Genomic DNA, 19,254 nt, shown 5'->3' with positions numbered 1-19,254 from the left:
AGTGTATCTAAATGTGTATCTTCTACCATCTAATTATAATTATTATAAATATAAAACAGTAGTTGGATAATTTGTATAGCCTAATGAACTATAATTAATAAAAAATATAGTTTGCTTTAGATATGTGCTCGACTGTTTTAGTATTGATTTGATCTTTAATAGTCATCCAGTATATGTAAAATGTTTTTAGCTCAAAATTGGGAAATTAATTATAGCTCTATATTGTTGTGTTAAATCATGCATATCATCAATTAATATCTATTTGTATAAAAAATGTTTGTGTGGTTTTATGATTGTGTGAGCAAAGGAGAGAGAAAACAACAAATAACAAATTTAACTAAGTAACGTTCACAAGAAATGATGAGCCATAACATCTCATTGTCTTTATTTAGGTTAATACACAGCTTGATTTTGATAGACTTGAACTGAATAACATGACAAATCAGTCTTTTCTTTTGTACACTTGCAGGCATACAGCGTCCTCACATGTCAGCTCCTGAAATTGAAGTGATCATGAGGTCAAAACATATCCATTATGAATACAAAGCAAAGCAGGAATAGTGCAGGGGTGTGGGGTGGGGCATATGGGGTGGGGGGAGGGGGCTGGTCTGAGATAATTAGCATAAAATATTTTTTTTTCCATTAAACTCCTTAATTTGAAATTTCATAAAAACTGAAATCAATAAAACTCATTTAATCAATAATGCCGATTCTAACATTATTCAGGTTATTATTATCCTCTGACTGAATGCTCACCAGATAAAGTTTGTCATCTTCCATCCAGTGTTTCCATCCACGGTTGGCTTTCTCACCTTTCTGGATGGCAACCAATTTGTCCCCTTCCCAGGTCACCAGAGTCTGTGTATGTAAAAAAAAAAAATATATATTTATTTTCATATGTTTACTACTTATTATATATATATATATATATATATATATATATATATATATATATATATATATATATATATATATATAGTCTACTGATCATTATATATATATATATATATATATATATATATATATATATATATATATATATATATATATATATATATACTGTGTATATATATATACAGACACACACACACACACACATTTTCATTGAGATTTTACTCTGGCAGATAGCTGTATTCAGATGGCCTCAAAAAACAAACAAAATAACAAATGCATTTTGTTCCTCTGAGCAAAAGTTGAAACATGAGCTCTATTTGTTTTACTGTATTCATCACTGAACAAACTTACTGAGATCGTAGCCAACAGGTTAAACATAGCATTATGTTATTAGACGAGGATCGGAAAATATTAAATATAAATAGTTCACCTTTAGCATCCTGTTGTCAAATCCCTTAGTAAATTCTTCCTTTTCAACTCCAATAGTGAAGCTCAGCTCATAGCTCTTGATGGCATTCTGTGTCGTAATCACAAGGTTGTCCCCATCTTGGATAAAGGTCTTTGTTGGAGTGAGGCGGGCTGCAATCTTGCGGATGGCAAAGTCAATGTCTATGAGAGTAAATATTTTTAACTTGGCATGGTCATTTCCATGTTATAATCTATATCATATATATATATATTTTTAATTTGGCCAAATTTTAATAAACCTGCAAACTACATCAGAATTAGGAAATGGCACAGATTTCTCCTATTTCTACTTTGTTGACCTATGGTAAGAGACAACTGATAAGACTTACCAAGTGCTTTAAGGTAATTTTCAAAGTTTTCGTTCGACTCCAGCTCCCATTTTCCAGTGAAATCCACAGGCATGTTTGTGCGACGAGCTCTGGAGTTCAGGCGCTATGCCAGGTAAAGTGAAGAGGTGCACCAAAGCTTTTATACTTAACTGTTCATTCACAATGAGGGGAGAGGCCAGAGTGATGATAAGAGAGATCTATGATATAATGGGAGAGAACACTCTAAAAATGCTGGGTTGTTTTTTTAACCCAAATGCTGGATTGAGCCTGTTGGGTAAGGACGTTGGGTTGAATATAGAGTGGGCGAACTTTGACGTCACTTTGTATGCGGATCAACTGTAAGAATAGCACTTGTTCCCAGATTATCATAAAACATAAGCTCTGTTTTCAATCACAGTTTAGGAAATTTACACGTTTTGTGCATCAAGATAATCTCCACAAAATAATATAACTTTTATGAATTTTAAAGCCAAAATATAAGTGCAACTTTAAAGCTAAACTTAGTCTATAAACGAACTACAGAACCACAGCCTTCAACATCACCACCACCATGCCCACAACAACTTTAACAAACTTATTTTTAACACGTTCAGTGAAAATGATTTAGTCTTCATAAGAATTTTAATCCACGCTAAGTGAACCTTTTCATATAAACTGGAATAAACACAAAACTAAAACTGAAATGAGACACTAGTAATAAATTGTAGCCTATAGTGAATAAATGAAATAATCATAACTAAATTACATGAATGCACGTATTTCTGTACATTTTGAAATAAGGAGCATTAAAAGTGAATTAATATTTAATTAAAATGAATATCTTAATTAAAAACGTGTCTAAAAATTAAGTAGAAAATATTTTGGGTGAAGTAATGCTGCTGTTGTCTGCTAATGTGGTAGCCTATAAGAATGGTTTCCTTATGAGATGTTTTTGCTTTTGTTATGTAAAACATATTCTGATTGTGTGATAAATATAGGTCTTATCTTTATTCTTATTACTGTTTACTGTAATTACCCAATGATGTCGGTGGTCTACAGTTTGATTGATTGCAGTTGGCTAGGGTCACTGAATCTGACAAGTAAATATTTATATAACATTAGCTATCAAAATGTTACCACTCTTTATTTCATTATAACTGACTAAAATGTTTAATAAAGTGCCTTGTGATGTGTGAGCTCCTCTTCTTTCTATTTCATAAAGCATTTTACATTATGGCATCAAAATTATAGGCTATGACACAATGTTACCCCTTTTAGGTATGTTCTTCAAGCTCATTCAAGTGATGTAAAGATTTCTCCATTTTTATATAGGTTTATTCCTGTTGTCTTTTGAGTAACAGTCACCAATTATTATACATCATAGAAATTATAACTAGGAAAAAAAAAATTCACTAAGTTAATTTCTGTAATAATTTTTTTAGGTTATCATTCAGAAGGTTTGTTATTGCACCAGTGACACTGCTGAAATTTCACCACTGTACAGTCAACTTAGCAGCTAGGTAATTTCAACTTAAATTAAATTAGACTTAAAAACACGAGTTGAACCTAACTTATTAAAAATAAAAATATTTAGAAAAAGCTGTAAACTACAAAACATACATAGGCCTATAAATGTTTTAAGTTCAGTTCTGCTTTATCTCTTGATGCCACATAATACCTTCACTTATTAACATATTATTGTTATTATTATTATTTTAATGAAGTGCAGAATTGATTAACAAAAAAATACCAAATAAATGTTTATTTATTCATTCATTTATTTTATATTATTGTTTATGTCTCTTTTTCTTGCCAAGTCTTTTTTTTGATAGCACACTGTAAAAACTGTAATTTTGTAAAATGTTGACTATGTTATGACTATAGTATAATAATAGCATAATAATAGTATAATGACTATGTTAAAAAGAAACAAAACTAAAAAAACTAAAAAAAAAAAACATTTATTTGAAATTTTGATCACCTTCGATCAATGTATTTGTCTTTTTTTGAATAAAAGAACAAGGAAAGAACTGAAAAAATAAAAAAAACTTACTGACCCGTGGAAGCTTTGCTGGTAGTTTACCCATACACAGCTATTTTTTATTCTCTTGTTTGAGAAGAATCAGTGGGGAGAGTCGTTTCAATTGTGCAATGTCTTCTACACAAGATCGATCAGCATATAAAAGTGTAAAAATAAATTACCAACTTAATTAATACCTACGGAAAGATGTCTATGAATTATTGCTCGTCTCTGTTCATTATGAATTTGGAAACAGTCCGTTAATTTGCATAGTGCATAAACAATATTATAAATCTATCACCCACTGAGATGCTGCCAGAAAAGGGGAGATGGTCCTCGTTTGCAGAACACAAGATCCAGGGGGCATGGTTGGATCCAGATCCAACTCCTCCCACCTTACATATACCTAAACCTACCCTCTCCACCCCATGATTCCTAAACCCACCCATCTCCCAGATCTCCACCCCTAAACTCACCAATCTCCTCTCCCTAGATGTGGATCCAACATGCCCTCTGGATGTTGTGTTTTGCAGTGAAGGGGCTACTTGAAAATGGGGCGAGTAGGTGGGAGGTTATACAACATCAGTGTATTTGATCTTCATTCCTGTGATCAGAGAAATTCTGTATTTGTACTCTACTGTTAAGCATGGAAGACAAGATAAGCAGCAAAGAAATATGTCAAGAAGAACAAGGACCAATTCCAGCATTTGATGTTCAGAAGATCAGAATTCCCAAAGGCTACACTTTATTCTGTCACCACTGTTCCAACACTTTGCGTTGATTTATGAGTCAGACTTTATCTTGAATGCTTCTTTCAGGGTGTCATAAAACAGGCAAGTGAGAAAGTAGAACGATTATTAGAGTAAGAAAGAATTTGGTATTAGTCCTTAACATATGGCAGGCCTTTTCTGATGTCCATAAGACAATGAGAGGAATCTAAAAATCCAGCTTTTCCTGTTTCAAAAAAAAGAAAAAAAAGAAAGAAAGAATGAATGAATGACATAAATTTCTATTTTTCAGGGATTTATTCTTTAATTATTTTTTACATAAATTTTGAGGTCCGAAAGATTTGTTCTGAAATATTTATTTTTCTATTCTAAATAAATGCTGTTCCAAAATGTGGAATTTGGCATGGTAGTGTGGAAACAACAAGACAGGTTTTGTTGGCTTAGGAGCTCTCCTGTAGTTTGTGGAAGATTAAGTAGGCCATGATCTGAAAAGTAACAAAAGCTCATCATGACAGTTCTGTATCTTTTATTCTACATTTCACTGTTAACACTTTATAGTTATTTATAGTCAGGAAGACGTCTCAAGCCTGGCCTCATTACTGACAGGTCTTCACCTCATGTTTGTGCAATGAACAGTTACCTCTCTCTCTCTCTCTCTCTCTCTCTCTCTCTCTTTCTGGTGTCTGTATAGGCATATATGGAAGCTTGTTTGACAGCATTGTGATTGTTACTTTGACTGACTGTTGTGCTGCTGACAGGCTGAGAATCAAAACAGTTATAAACTGACATGTCTGTCTGTTCACATGTGTTGACTGACATGAGCTCACAAGATGCATCAGTTCACTCCAGACAGAGCTCCTGTACAAAAAAACTAAATAAATAATCCACATCAGACACTCCACTCTTTGAGATAATCCAAAAGTCCTAATTGGCTTTAGGATTACAACGTGTCCTGTGATTTGAGACACCACACTGCACCTTAATGTTGAAACACTGAAACATCAGAGCAGAGGGCAAACGCAAAAAAAAAAAAAGAAGCAAATATGTCTCCCGTAGACATGAATGGATTCTGGAAATTGACAAGTAATGAAAACTTTGATGAATACATGGAAGCACTAGGTAGGCTAATATTTCATTTTCTATTTATTTATTCATTCTACTCCTGTGAAATTAATTTTCTATGCTGAACGAGGTATGTGAGATATTGCAATATATATATTCAGTTGGAAACAGTCAAAGCAAGAAAAAATACATGTCTGTAGACGTTTTAGATCCTTGGCAGACCTGATTATATTATTTGGAAGAACATACGGCTATGGTTGACCAGTTTTATATGTATTCAACTTACAGATGTGAATGTTGTCATCAGAAAAATTGCCAGCTATCTCATCTTTGATAAGGAGATTGCTCAGAATGGTGATCATTTTAATATCAAGACTCTCACCACCTTTAGGAACTACCATGTGGAGTTTGATGTTGGAAAGGAGTTTGAGGAGGATTTGGTTGGTGTAGATGATAGGAAATGTATGGTAAGTGACCTCCTTATTTATAAAAGTTCAACTTGAAGTGCAACTAAACAAAAATGTAAGATCATAAATGCATTTAAATGGAAAACTATTTTGAACTGCTTAAATTGGATTAGATCGAGATTTACATACAATGACCCGCTGAATCTTAAATCCACGAGGTTTTCGGGTTAATGCCACAAACACCTGGTGCTCGGGAACTTTACGTCAACTTGTATACACTGTATAACATCATTTTCAAAGTCGGTGAAGATAATTATGGTGTATTTAACACGAAAATAATGTTTCAGTCGTTCTATTTCAAACTATTTCATCCAATGTTACTTGCCATTTCTTTGTAATTATTTGTGAAATGTGTTGAAAATTTGATTCAAAGTAAATCATACACCTTTTTACAGTGTAGGAATGGTAGTACAGTGTTTGTGTTCTTTTTGTTCAGTATTCAATAAGACATTTATTGGTGTTATATGTTGTCAAAAAATGTTTCCTGTGAATGTCATTAGACATCATTGTCTACTATAGGTAAATAACAAGAATAACAAAGTCCAGCAAAAAGTAAATCTTTAAAATAAAACTAATACTGTACAGCTAAAACAACTAAATGACTGACACCAGAAGCCTTGCACATTTAAGTTAAAAATAGAAGTACATTTCAAAGTGCTGTTTTTGGCAAATTTATTCTCTATTCTCTGTCTCAGTCAATATCAGCTTCATCTTTCTCACCGGCGTGCATTTGTCCTTGTTTTGTAGACCATGGTAAACTGGGAGGGAGACAAACTGGTGTGTGTACAGAAAGGAGAAAAGGATGGAAGGGGCTGGACCCAGTGGGTGAAAGGGGATGAATTACATGTGGTAAGTTTGTATAAATGAGGACATGCTCTGTTGTTTTATGAAAGGTCACACTTGGCTGCTTCTTGTTGTTTGTGTAGTCAACAGTGTAATAAGATAACATCATTACTAAAGCAGTCACGCATTACAATAACAAACACATTTAAAATGTGTATACGCTGAAATCCATTTAGTGACTTCATTATACAGCAGCCTGGAATATACTTCATTTATTACTCAACATTCTGTGTTCAAATATTTGTCCATAATACAGTAGCTGCTAAATAACTGTTACCTAAAAACTCTTACACTACCAATCAAGTGTTCAGAGTCGGTAAGAGTTTTATAATGTTTCTAAAAGAAGTCTCTTAACCCTCTGGAGTCTAAGGGTATTTTGGGGGCCTGGAGAAGTCTGGTTCTGCCTGCTTTTTTCAGTTTCTTATAAACATCTAAATGGCTAAGGTCTAATCTCACTGTGATCAGCACAAACTGGGCTATAATAATATGTGAGCAGCATGTATGTACATGATTGTGTTTTTGAGAAAAAAAAAAATTATACGTGGTTAGTGAAAAACTAAAAATGTTAATTCACTTGAATAAGGCCATAAAACACATACAGAACAATGGTAAATTGAAAGAACAGCATTGTTTGTTACATTGGTTACAGTTACATTTATATTATTTACATCAAGCTTTTGAATGGTATAGTATATTGTTACTGAACCTTCATAATGTTTCACTTGATTATGCATTTAAGAAGTGAAGTGAAGTGACATTCAGCCAAGTATGGTGACCCATACTCAGAATTTGTGCTCTGCATTTAACCCATCCAAAGTGCGCGCGCACACACACACACACACTGTGAACACACACCCGGAGCACTGGGCAACCATTTATGCTGCTGCACCCGGGGAGCAGTTGGGGGTTCAATGCCTTACTCAAGGGGCACCTAAGTCATGGTATTAAAGGTGGAGAGAGAACTGTACATGCACTCCCCCCACCCACAATTCCTGCTGGCCCGGGACTCAAACTCACAACCTTTCGATTGGGAGTCCGACTCTCTAACCATTAGGCCACGACTCCCCAGGAATTATAGTCAGGAATTATAGTTTGGAAAAAGTGTTTACACGTTATGTGAAAACTAATGCAAGTATATAAATAAATAAAAAGAGAATTACTCATGTTTATGATTTCTGCTGAATAAAGTGCTTCATTCTTTTTTTCTGAGGAAATTCAAATCTCAAATCCTCAACCACATCACATCTGTTTGGGGTGAATTATGTATTGTTCCTCTGTTCGCGAAGCAAACAGTAAAATAAAAGAACTTGAAGAACAGTCTGGCTGCGTTTTCTTCTGTGTGGGCGTATTCAAGCCGCGCGCTTCAGTTTGAAGCATTATAATCTGAATAGAGCATTCAGCGCGGGGGGCATGGTCACATTAGAAGATAATAAAGGGAGACGTGAAAAACGGACATCACATTGTTTTCATATGGATTACTTTATCACAGAATATTTGTTTTCGGCAGCACTTGTTGAGTTTAAAAGTAGATATATCAGGCTTGATATATCTTTCAAGTCTCTTTGTTGAGTATTCACTGAGTTACAGTTCATTTTAATAGTGTGTTTGTAAATGAAGATGAGCGCAGACAAAGGCGGCAGACAGCACACCTTGTTTGTCATCTTTATTTTATAAATGCACAAAGTTTTGTTGTTATTATGTCCGTATACAAAAAAGGTAGACCCTTTACAGATTCGATTGATGTATTGCTCTTATCTGTACGATCAAAACGGAAAGTGTAATTTAAGTTCTTTTCAGGGTTATCAGGAGAAAATGACTCATAAAGAGTATACGCGTTAATCGACTCCAGAGGGAGGGCTTGCTAAGGCTGAATCTATTTGATCAAATGTAGCCTACAGCAAAAACAAAACAAAACAAAAACAAACTGTAGTATAACTCAAATTAATTTTCCACGTATATGTATTGTACAGTAAATTTAAAAAAGGAGGTCAACATTTAGTTGGACTTTTTTTTTATTTATAAAAGTACATTTATGCTATTAAATGTATGTAATGTCCTTTCCTTTCCTTAAAAGAAAATTTGAGTTTTTTATTATTATTATTTTATTTTTTATTTTGCAGGAATTGCGAGTCTGTGGAGTGGTTTGCAAACAAGTTTTTAAGAAACAAGTTCTTGACTGATGTGCCTTGAACCACAAGTGCTCTACTGTGAAGAAATGTGATCATTTCTGCCTACTAATAAAAGTAATTGTAGCCATTTTAAAGTTAAGCTATTATGTCTTTTTCATTCCTCATGTAAACGATGTATGGTGAAAACTTTGTCAAAGAAAATAAAATGGGAACACAAAAATATACATGTTCACTCCTCCAACGTGTTTGTTCAAACATACAGAAAACCCCTGCATTAGCTGAAAGATCACAAACATCTGCACAATTCTTGTCAGTTTTCTTTATTCCATCAATTTGTGATTTCAAGAGTACAATTTCAGCGCACATTTTCTGAGTCTGTCAGCATCATAATCTACAAAAGATGCAGCAGTGCAGTTGTACTGACCCTCATCATATCATCTCCCCTCCCATTCATATTCTTTCTGCTTCTGAAGAGAAGAAAAGTGCTCATTTTGCTGCGAGGTGAAGACCCATCTTCGCTTCTTCAGCCAGAAAGATCATCAGATGTTAAAGTATTTTTAGACAGCAGTAAAGCTCTCAGTTAGGGGGCTAATCTTAGTTACTAGGGCACTAAAACATACCAAACCCACACACACATGAATTTAATGGACGTCTGTTAACTAAAGTAATCGTTGATTTGGAATAAGCTTTCTCTGATGAGTTGTCTAGAAAGACACTTCAAACAAATGCATAAATGCAAAGAGATAGTCTGATGACAGCAGGATGAATGGATACAAAGCTCTGTCTTTTCCAGTAGGGGGTGCAACTATACAACAGTGGCTTAAGACTTTTGTGAAAACCTGCTTGCCCACAACTCCAGCTGCCTTCAACAATTATAAAACAAAACACAGTCTTTTTTGTTTTTAATTCTTCAGGTCAAAGTTCATCTGAATCGATAACTTTCATTTTAGGTGTCCATGTGCTTTTCAAAACTGCTTTTTTTTTTTTTTTAACGTTATAAATTGCACTTTTAATCAGCAGGTGGCGATGTGCACCTAAAATAGATTCTTGAAAACCCCCTTTTCCTTTTGCCAAAGGGGTTGTTTGGGCGAATTAAAGAAAATGTCGCACAGATGTGGTCGAACATCTGTTGTTAACGTTTTAAATGAGCACAATAGCCATGTAATGACAATAATGTCCTGGCGATCCTGCACAATGAGCCACTAATTCTCATTGGTAATCACATGTCATTTGTAGCATTAGGTTTTTTTTTACCCTGACTCACGGTTTCCAAAAACAAAGTAATTGTTGACCGAGGGCAAAGAAGTGTGTAGACTATAAGAAAAGATGGTTTAGGGTAAATACCAAATATAGTTAATCTCCTTCAATCCAGTGGGTTTAGCCCCCAATACACACACAAGCTTGTCACAATAAGTGATGGTAGTCTGTGGGAATAAATGATGCAAAGAAGGAAAACATTGCTGTTTAAATGAGCAAACTGTGACATTTAACACAAATTAGTTAGTTTAATTAATACATTTTTCTTAATTGAGAAGGTTTTATTTAAGCTGGTTGAGCCAGTGAAACTGTAATGGAAGAATGCTGTCAATGTAATTTAAAGGGTTTCTAATGGTAAGCATTTAACTAGTCATTTTTATCTCTTATGCCATTAAAGAACATATAAAATATTCAGTTTGAATTAGATTTCTGTGCCATAATTCATTTTTAATTTGTTCAGCTGATCTCGTACATATGCTTTAATCAGATAAATTATTGCGTGCCTTATAAATGTTTTTATGAGACTGAAAACCATTAAACATGTAAAATGTTCTAACAAAAGCCATCAAAATTGAACATCTGAATTAGTAAAACAAGGATACAACTTTGGTGCTTTCACTATTTCATTCACTGTGGTTTTAAATTACTTTTTAGTTATCAGCTTTCCATGTTCATATGAGGGGGATTACAATAAAATAAGTCATTCAAGTGATATTAAATGAAAAAGCTAAAGTTATTTAAACGTTTTCTAGGTCTAAGAATGAAGGTCTTCCTTAAAATCCTGACCAACCACAATAGTTCTTGAACATGCTGACAGTCTTGATAATAAAGTGTCTCCATTATCTGTAATATCTTTGACAGGTTGTAACAAAACAGTAATTTTCCTGATAGCAACATTAACATCTTCACTAATTGTGGGAGGAAAAAAGATAAAAATGACTAGCCCAGTATGACAGATCTTGTATGATGTAGCTAAGCGGAATGCTTTTAAATGCTTTAATTTCAAATGTTGACCAATAAATTACCAAGATGTGTTTTTATATAATTTATATTCTTTATTATGGACCATGGTGGAACCCTGTTTTGTTTTTAGGCAGTTGAAGATCTCCAAAAAGTAAAACTGAGAGCTTTGAGATAATAATTTTTGGAAGTCATTTTCCAGTAGCTAGTAAGAAGCAGGCATTGTGAAATATACAGTATATGACTTTCTTCATGTCCTGAAAAAGTGGTTTTAGGGGAGAACTGATGCCTGATCGCCCTCCTGCTCTTGTCGTGCAGCACGCTGGCTGCCTGTCAGCACTTCTGCATTTTCAGCACCACCATATTAATCAGATCAGCTTCATTACCACCACACATGTGCTGATCAGTACAACTATATTGGGAAAAACACAATGTGCACATTACTGTGGATATCAAATATAACCTACCCTCAAAGCACAAGGAATCAGAACATATGGTTTTATGAAATGGGACAAACGTTACATTATTCAAGATGATTCTGTTTCATATATACTTTCTGATTAAATGAACTGAAAAGACATTTCCCAGTTCTGTAAATTAGAAGTAAAAAATTTCTCTGTGCATCTTTAAGAGCGTGACATTGATTTGTGATTCAAGCACAATACAGCTGAAATCTATTTTCACAAAAGCTTATGTTTTTATAGTAGAAAATGCTTTTTGTTCACATGACCTTTACTAATTCATCTCAGTTAACTTAGTATTTTTTTTTTTTTTTATCTAACGCATGCATAATATGTTTGGAAGCATTTAGAATAATAATAAAGAATTCTTAAAAGCTACTGGTATAATTGATAAGAAAATTATAAAAGTTAAAGAGGATTTAAACTGAAGATATCAGATTAATGTAATATCCACTTTATACACCTCATAATGCACCTCCTCAAACTCCTGAAAAAGTTGGTCAATGTCATGCCGTCAATGCTCACTGTCTCATTGATGAAGTGATCTCTTTTCTCAGTGATGCCGTTTCTGGCTTCATTGCGGTGGCAGTTTTCCTAATAGCAACATTTGTGTCTGCCAGAAACCGGAGCCAAATCAGAATGAGATTACTTAACTTAGAGTGTGCATTTATTTTTTATATTAGTTTTGTGTTAACATTTCAAAGCCTGTTTGAAAACAAATAGACTATATGACCTATGTACTATATGACATACTATATGACATATATTTGCAAACATATATGCAGTTTACAATGTACTGTATGTACATGAACACAAATTGTCTATTTGTGTGTGTGTATATATATATCAAATGAGGGAAATTTGGTTATAATGATTAAATATCTGTTACTTTTTAATTTAATTAATAATTAGTAGGATTATGAAGCCCTATTCAGTAATGTAATTATGTTCCAAAGGTTTTATAGTGCAGTGTAACGATAATGTTAATTAAGCCTAAAGAAGATTCTCAGCTTTTTAAACCAGTAATTGACTCACCAAGAGCTTTCAGGTACTCATTAGAGTTCTAAATTGAAATCATTTTCCAATAGTTGTTGTACTCATCTGGCATTTTGAATTAGAGTGTGAGGTTTATTTGACACCGGTGAACATTTGAGGCGATTCAGTGCAGTAATGTCTGCATAAAGGCCCAGATTACAAGTCCCAAATCCAATTAGTACTGATAAGTTCATCATCAGGTTTAGTAGTGTCCTTGTTAAAAGAGAAACCACGTCTCCCTCCCATGAAGGTGACCTATACATTACATCCAAGTGAATTTGGAGCAAAGAATAAGAAAGAGTTTTGCCATGGTTAATCTCCTCTGAAGGTACAAGGGTTTATGGGTAAACCAATGTCATTGAATTCAGATAGGTTGATCAATTTGAAACGGTATAAAATGTATTTTCTGCATTTGAGAAATTGAGCATTTATATCATTTGCTTGCCAACAGATCATCTGCAGTGAATGAGTGCTGTCAGAATGAAAGTCCAAACAGAAACAAATTCATCTAGACATTTTAACTATAAATAATTACATCTGGCCAAAATATGAGTCCATAAAATCCACCCACATTTGTCTAGAACCATTTTTGCTTGTAATCAGTGCTTGATCTGTGCATATTTCTCTCCCGATTCAGACAAGATGACTTTTTCACTGGAGAAAGCAATATTATGTACAGAGGGCATGTTTTTAGTTGGATTTCAGCCATAAACTATGGTTTGTTAAAAAATAATAATTACGTTTTAATAATTGTTTGATTTATTTTTACATTTTTATTTTACAAAAACACAGCTTTTTGCTTTACAAGACATTACTTGATGGACTGCGGCCACGTGGATCATTATTATATTTTTATATTGAGTATGGGTAAAGGATAAATAAAGTTGCAGCAAATTTTTGGCTGAACTATCCTTTGAGTAAATGAAGACCCAAAAATATATTTGGAGCCCATTAGCATGGGAAAAAGGAAGTGGACGCTGAGTGGGCTGCAAATGTATGGTAGGAAATTTTCCACTGAAAGGAACACCTGGCAGGAAGCCGTTGATAGACTCGGGGCCAAATATGGAAAATGAACAGTTTCACAGATTTTACTAGACGGTGCTTCGTAATTATCAACACACTGCCAATTATGTGCCTTTGGTTCTCTTGTTAAAGTGGATGGATGGGTGCTGCTTAGTTCACTTCTTAATATTCATGTAATACTTAGAAACCACCGAAGCATATCTCAGCAATAATGAAAAGTGAACATGCCAACCTGGATTTTCTAAAGTATATACAAAACAGCAGCAATATTTAATTTACATTCTTGCTGGTATGCCTTTATTAAACTAGAGTGTTGATAGAAAGTTCAAACAAACACATTTAGATGCATATGAACAGCAGAGCGCAATGCATTTGTCTTTATTTCACTGATTTATGGATTCTTTTGTGTGCACAGTCACAGAGGCATGATGGGAAGGAAAGCAAAACCCTGCCACGCTCAGACCCAAGAGACTGACAGGCTCTTCAATCAGAGCGACAGCAGCTGGGCGGCACTCAGACTCGTCACATCATTTTTCCTGCTGCACATCCTCTCTGGAGTCTAATTACTTTTATGAACACAGAAACTCTCGATCTGAGAAATCTGAGGACAATATCCTGACGCACCTGTTGTTTGATGGTTCACTTACAGAGTAGCTTATCCCAGTGTTCTCTACCCCTAATGTAAATAACATCTAAGTGACAAACGCGGCAGCTATGAAGGAAAGTCGCTGGAGATCTTCCTCTGTGAGGATAAGAACAAACAAGCATTTATAGATTGTGACAGACTATCACAGATGGTGTTTGTCTGGTTTTCACAATAGCAGAGATGAAGGTGCACACAGATGGATAGACTTCGGAAGATGTGGCGTGAGTCTATATGCTTTAAAGTGTCGGATTTTCCTGGATCTCTTGCAGGTGTTCAGTCGGTAGGGGTTTAAGACTTTTTGAAGACCTGTTTACTCACAATCCCAGCAGCTCTCAGCTCCTGCATACAAAGATAACACACTTAAAGGGATAGTTGTCAACTAAATATGAAAATTCTGTCATCATTTACTCATTTGGTAGACCATATGTCCTTTTTGTTCCGGACAAGTCCTGGCCGGGATTTCTAAATTGGGTTTTGGCTTTGTTTTCCTATTGATGTTCTCTATACAGGCTACGCATATTTGCATTGCTTTGACTGTTCTCTTTAGATCCCACCTTCTCACACACCATAAGCAATCAATATGGCTATTGGTCAAACTACTTTTCGGTCTTTACCTTCAGCAATTATGAAAACAATAGGGAAAAACAAAGCAAAAACACAAACATTTGAGAAATAATTACATTTTCCACTTTCTCCACAAAGGAAAGTCCCATAGATGCTTCTTTACGGAACCATCAATGCCAATAAAAAACATTTATTTTTTAAGAGTACATTTTATCTCAGCTATAATTAACATGGTAAATGTTCCCTAACAGCGGTCTTTTTCAACACAACACTAGAATGTATATTACTTTCAACCAGCTGGTGTCAGCAATGTCAGTTCTTTGGTAATTCTACAGCAACACAGTATACATCATGCATGATCAAATGCGCAGATGAAGCCTAACATCTGTTGTTATTACCTCCGCCCATCAGATTACAGTCAACTTCATTTTAAAATCCTATCAAATCATAATGACAGTGTTTGACACCCATTAGAATGATTTAAACCAGGTCCAAATGTATTTAAGCAATCAATCTGTCAGTGTTGTGCTTTTTCAGGTTCATCGTCGCAGGGCTGAAAGTTTTGAGATTTGAATATAGCCCCTCTCCCACCATCTGCCGTGCACCTCCTAGCCCCAAACAATTATTTAAGTTTGCTGTATTGTACATACTTTAGGCTCTATGTGAAACAATCATAGGGAAATGAAATGCATGAGAACTGGCCTACCAGGTGAAGTTCATCTCCCTCAATCCAGTGGGTCCAGCCCCTCCCCTCGATCTCTCCTTTCTGCACACACACCATTCCCAGGTAATAGTTGTCTAGAATGCATAAAAGAGCAAAAATAGTGTTCATTTAGGGCTGGGAAGAAAAAAGGAAGCACAACAGATTTTGCAAGAGCAGTGGGACAAGAAGAGCACATCTTAAATTTATTGAAACAAAAAGAAAATTAAATCTGACCCAAAATAAATGTTTTCACTGCAATTATATGCTGCACAAAGAGAAGCATGTTGAAAATGCCTCTTACCAGATAGCAGGAATGAAAAATAAAATGAAACAAATATAATGTTGGGCACTGCTAGGACTGAATGGGGTACGTGATTTTTTTTCAGAGCAAACTGGGTCACAACATCTTTACTGAATTCTGCATTTCAAGTGTTTTTATTTACTGCAACTCAAGCAGAAACTTCATAGGCCTTTTTTTTTTTTTTGAGTTTTATCAGAAAGTTAACTTGAACAACAGCCAGTTTTTTTTTTTTTTAGAGAGAGAGAGAGAGAGACAGGAGACAAGTCCAGTGCAGAATAACTAACACATTTCTAATTTTCTGCTGAACCAGTGTTGTTATTGGTAAACTAAAACTAAAAGTATTCATATAAACATACAACACATTTTTAATAATATAAAAATAATATTTAAAAATTAGATAAAAATGAAAATTTAAAATGAATAAATGTAACTATATAAATATAAAGTTAAGTTAATAAAGAGGTGAATATTAGATGAAAACCTTAATGCTTTTTCGGAACTGAAATAAAACTATAACTGCAATTTTTTTTTTAGGAATATTAAAAGGTTAAAAACTAATAACAAATACAATAGCACGTTTTAGCAAAATTCCTAAAAATTAAATTAAAATAAAAATGAAAATACCAAAGTTACTTAAAAGCTAATTCACCAGTAACTATAACAGTATAAATAATACTAAATATACTTGTGTGTGGACTACAAGATGCCTTTCCGGTATCTCCAACATTCATGTACGAATGTCATTTTTGAACATTTTGCAGTGTATTGTAAATAGTGTTTAAAGAATAAAGTTTTAGTGCAAAAATATTGGCAAATCTCACCTTGCACCTTGTTTTGATTAGAATACATCCCATCCAATTGGGTAGCCACATAAAATCTAGCCTCAAAAGTTTAAATACTGCAACACATATGAATTGTATACGAAAATATACCAAGTTTCTTCAAATGACAGGAAAAGCGAAAGGAAAGTGAAAGGAGAGAGACTAACGCTTCATATTAGATTAAAGAGCCAATTATTGCTCTCATTTCACACGTTCCCCTTTTCTCATTAGTTGAGATTGTGGACTGTAAATGACATGCACAGTTAGTGATTTTCAAGGGCAATGAATTTATACAAATGACAACCCTATAAGAGAATTATTATAACGAAAGCCACATGACTCCGACTGATCCCGGAATGTTATAAACTTTTTCTGAAAAGAAGTTTAATAAACCATGCAAGCCTATTAATTTTAATTTGCTTCCTAAAGGTAAGTAAAATCTCAAAAATTCTCAATAAATCTTTAGAAAACATCTAGTGCCCTAGCAAAGCATAAGCAATAACGGACAATCAAACACGTAATCCTGCAAGTTCATATTGAGCCAAAAAGCTAAGTTTAATAAATAGCATTAAGGCTGTTTAATTTTTTTTTTTATTAAACCGTGTATGCTTTTAAGCTCTCAGTCCTCATAGTGCTTGCCTTGAAAGTTTACTTACCATACATTTCCTGTCATCCACTCCACTCAGATCTTCCTCAAACTCCTGACCCACCACAAAGTCCATGTTGTAGTTCCTGAAAGTGCTGAGAGTCTTTATGATGAAGTGATCTCCATTCTGAGTGATGTCTTTATCAGGCTTCAGCAGGGTGGCAATCTTTCTAACTGCTACATTTACATCTGGAAAAGAAAATTATAGCACCATGTGAAATTGTGAGTTTTCTAGGATACCCTTTAAAGACAGTACAGTACTCCACCAATACCACAGTACAGTAATGGTTACAAGTGGAGACACTATGGTATTTATATAGTGATCCAAGGAATACAAAAGGTACATGTCCAGTCTGCTGCAGTTTAATATAAACAGCAACATCTAGTAAAAAAGGGGGAAAAGGACAAAAATACTAAGTGCCACACTGCCATGTCATTTACTATTCAGTGATTTTACATTTACTTAATTCACTAAAATCACTGAAATAAAAAAACTTTATTTTATTTCCATCTATGCAACACATAAACAGTGGATAAAATATAGTTTTCTATATTTATGAAGGACAGTAAATCATCCATTTTCAACACTGATTTCACAATACATGCAGGATGATAGAGGGGGTCATATTGTATATGCACAAAATAAGTAGAAATAGTAACCTATACATAACAAAACCTGAGAAAACAGTTATATCACATGGCGTCTTGTTCAAATAATGACTAATTATGGGGGGGGGGGGGGATTAGAAAAGAATAAATGGTCACATCTGTAATCTCCGCCGTCAAAAATGACCACCAGGAAATTAATGATAAATACAAAAAATACTACAAATCTAGAAATCACCCATGATTAAGTAGTCTTTGATCATGTCTAAATAAACTATACGAATGCAAACCTAATAAAGTAATTATTTCTGAAAATACTCCTACAAGCCTCATGTACAGTATATACAGTATATTTATAGGGCTACACAAGCATCACACATTGTATTATGATTATATTTCTCCCAGCAGATGGTACCAATCTTCATGCCACGCATAATATTTTATTTACCTTTGCTCTATTTTTTTATGCGTTTTTTTTCTTACATTCGTTTAGATAAAATATAATTACTTGAAAAGAGGTGAAGATTGTCTAGTACCCCCTTAAAATAGATAATTTTAAAGAATAAACACAATACATATAGGAATATGGTACATTTCATTAAAAAGAATATTACAATTACATTATCCTCGGTCTGTTTTAATCTCTGTGTGACCGAATACCAGAGGGGTTTTATCTTAATGTTGTGAAAGAGCCACAAAACTCACCCAGAGCTTTCAGGTACTCTTCAAAGTTCTCGTTGGAGATCATTTTCCAGAAGCCGTTGTAATCAGCAGTCATTTCGAGATACTCCACTGAGTTTGTTCAAAGAAGATCTGATATCGCCGTTCCCCTGCGAACAAATGCTTTTCATCTGAAAGAAACCCTGATTTAACACGGCCATCCTGATCCAATTACTTTGGGATTTTTTTCCGTCTTTGTTATGTTAACCGTATCTCCGCCTCTAGAGTTTAGATCCATAATCTCAAACTTGGATGCGATATCACACCATGTAATATGTCACTTAAACTCTGTGTAGGGAATAGACCGGGGCTAGTTGTCACAAGGGCTGCATCTCAGCAGCTATAATGTTTTGAGTGGCAAGTTCTCAAATGTTTTACATCTAAAGTAATATATTTTTCAATATTAATCATAAATATGTATTAATAATGCAATGATTTACATGTTTGCAGTTTCATAATCATCTGTTTAATGGTAGGTCCCATTGTGACAACTTACCCCATATAATGTGGCAACATGTTACTTATCATAAAAAATACTCTTACACAAAAAACTTTTTTATTTTAATTTTTATAAAATAGCAAATAAAATCTG

At 34.1% G+C, this 19,254-nt stretch overlaps 2 protein-coding genes and 1 pseudogene across 2 annotated transcripts; 1 reads left to right on the top strand and 2 right to left on the bottom strand.

Moving 5' to 3' along the window:
* Window positions 1-399: 399 nt before the first annotated feature.
* LOC113120466 (retinol-binding protein 2-like) lies at window positions 400-1,815 on the bottom strand. Its single transcript, XM_026290295.1, has 4 exons — window positions 1,692-1,815; window positions 1,325-1,503; window positions 757-858; window positions 400-496 (listed from the first exon to the last, which is right to left on the bottom strand). Exons 1-4 carry the CDS (start codon window positions 1,762-1,764, stop codon window positions 443-445), a joined length of 408 nt encoding a protein of 135 aa, XP_026146080.1. The 5' UTR covers window positions 1,765-1,815; the 3' UTR covers window positions 400-442.
* A 3,588-nt stretch (window positions 1,816-5,403) lies between these two features.
* On the top strand, window positions 5,404-8,970 carry LOC113120458 (retinol-binding protein 1-like). The gene is made up of 4 exons (XM_026290284.1): window positions 5,404-5,537; window positions 5,769-5,947; window positions 6,695-6,796; window positions 8,911-8,970. Exons 1-4 carry the CDS (start codon window positions 5,462-5,464, stop codon window positions 8,968-8,970), a joined length of 417 nt encoding a protein of 138 aa, XP_026146069.1. The 5' UTR covers window positions 5,404-5,461.
* Window positions 8,971-14,007: 5,037 nt separating this feature from the next.
* Window positions 14,008-18,917, bottom strand: LOC113120475 (retinol-binding protein 1-like; annotated as a pseudogene).
* Window positions 18,918-19,254: the final 337 nt, after the last annotated feature.

The sequence above is a fragment of the Carassius auratus genome, chromosome 2, assembly GCF_003368295.1.
Source record: "Carassius auratus strain Wakin chromosome 2, ASM336829v1, whole genome shotgun sequence".
In the NCBI taxonomy this organism is placed as follows: Eukaryota; Metazoa; Chordata; class Actinopteri; order Cypriniformes; family Cyprinidae; genus Carassius; species Carassius auratus.
Note: the sequence above shows the minus strand (reverse complement) of the source record. Positions and strands in the feature narration are given on the sequence as shown.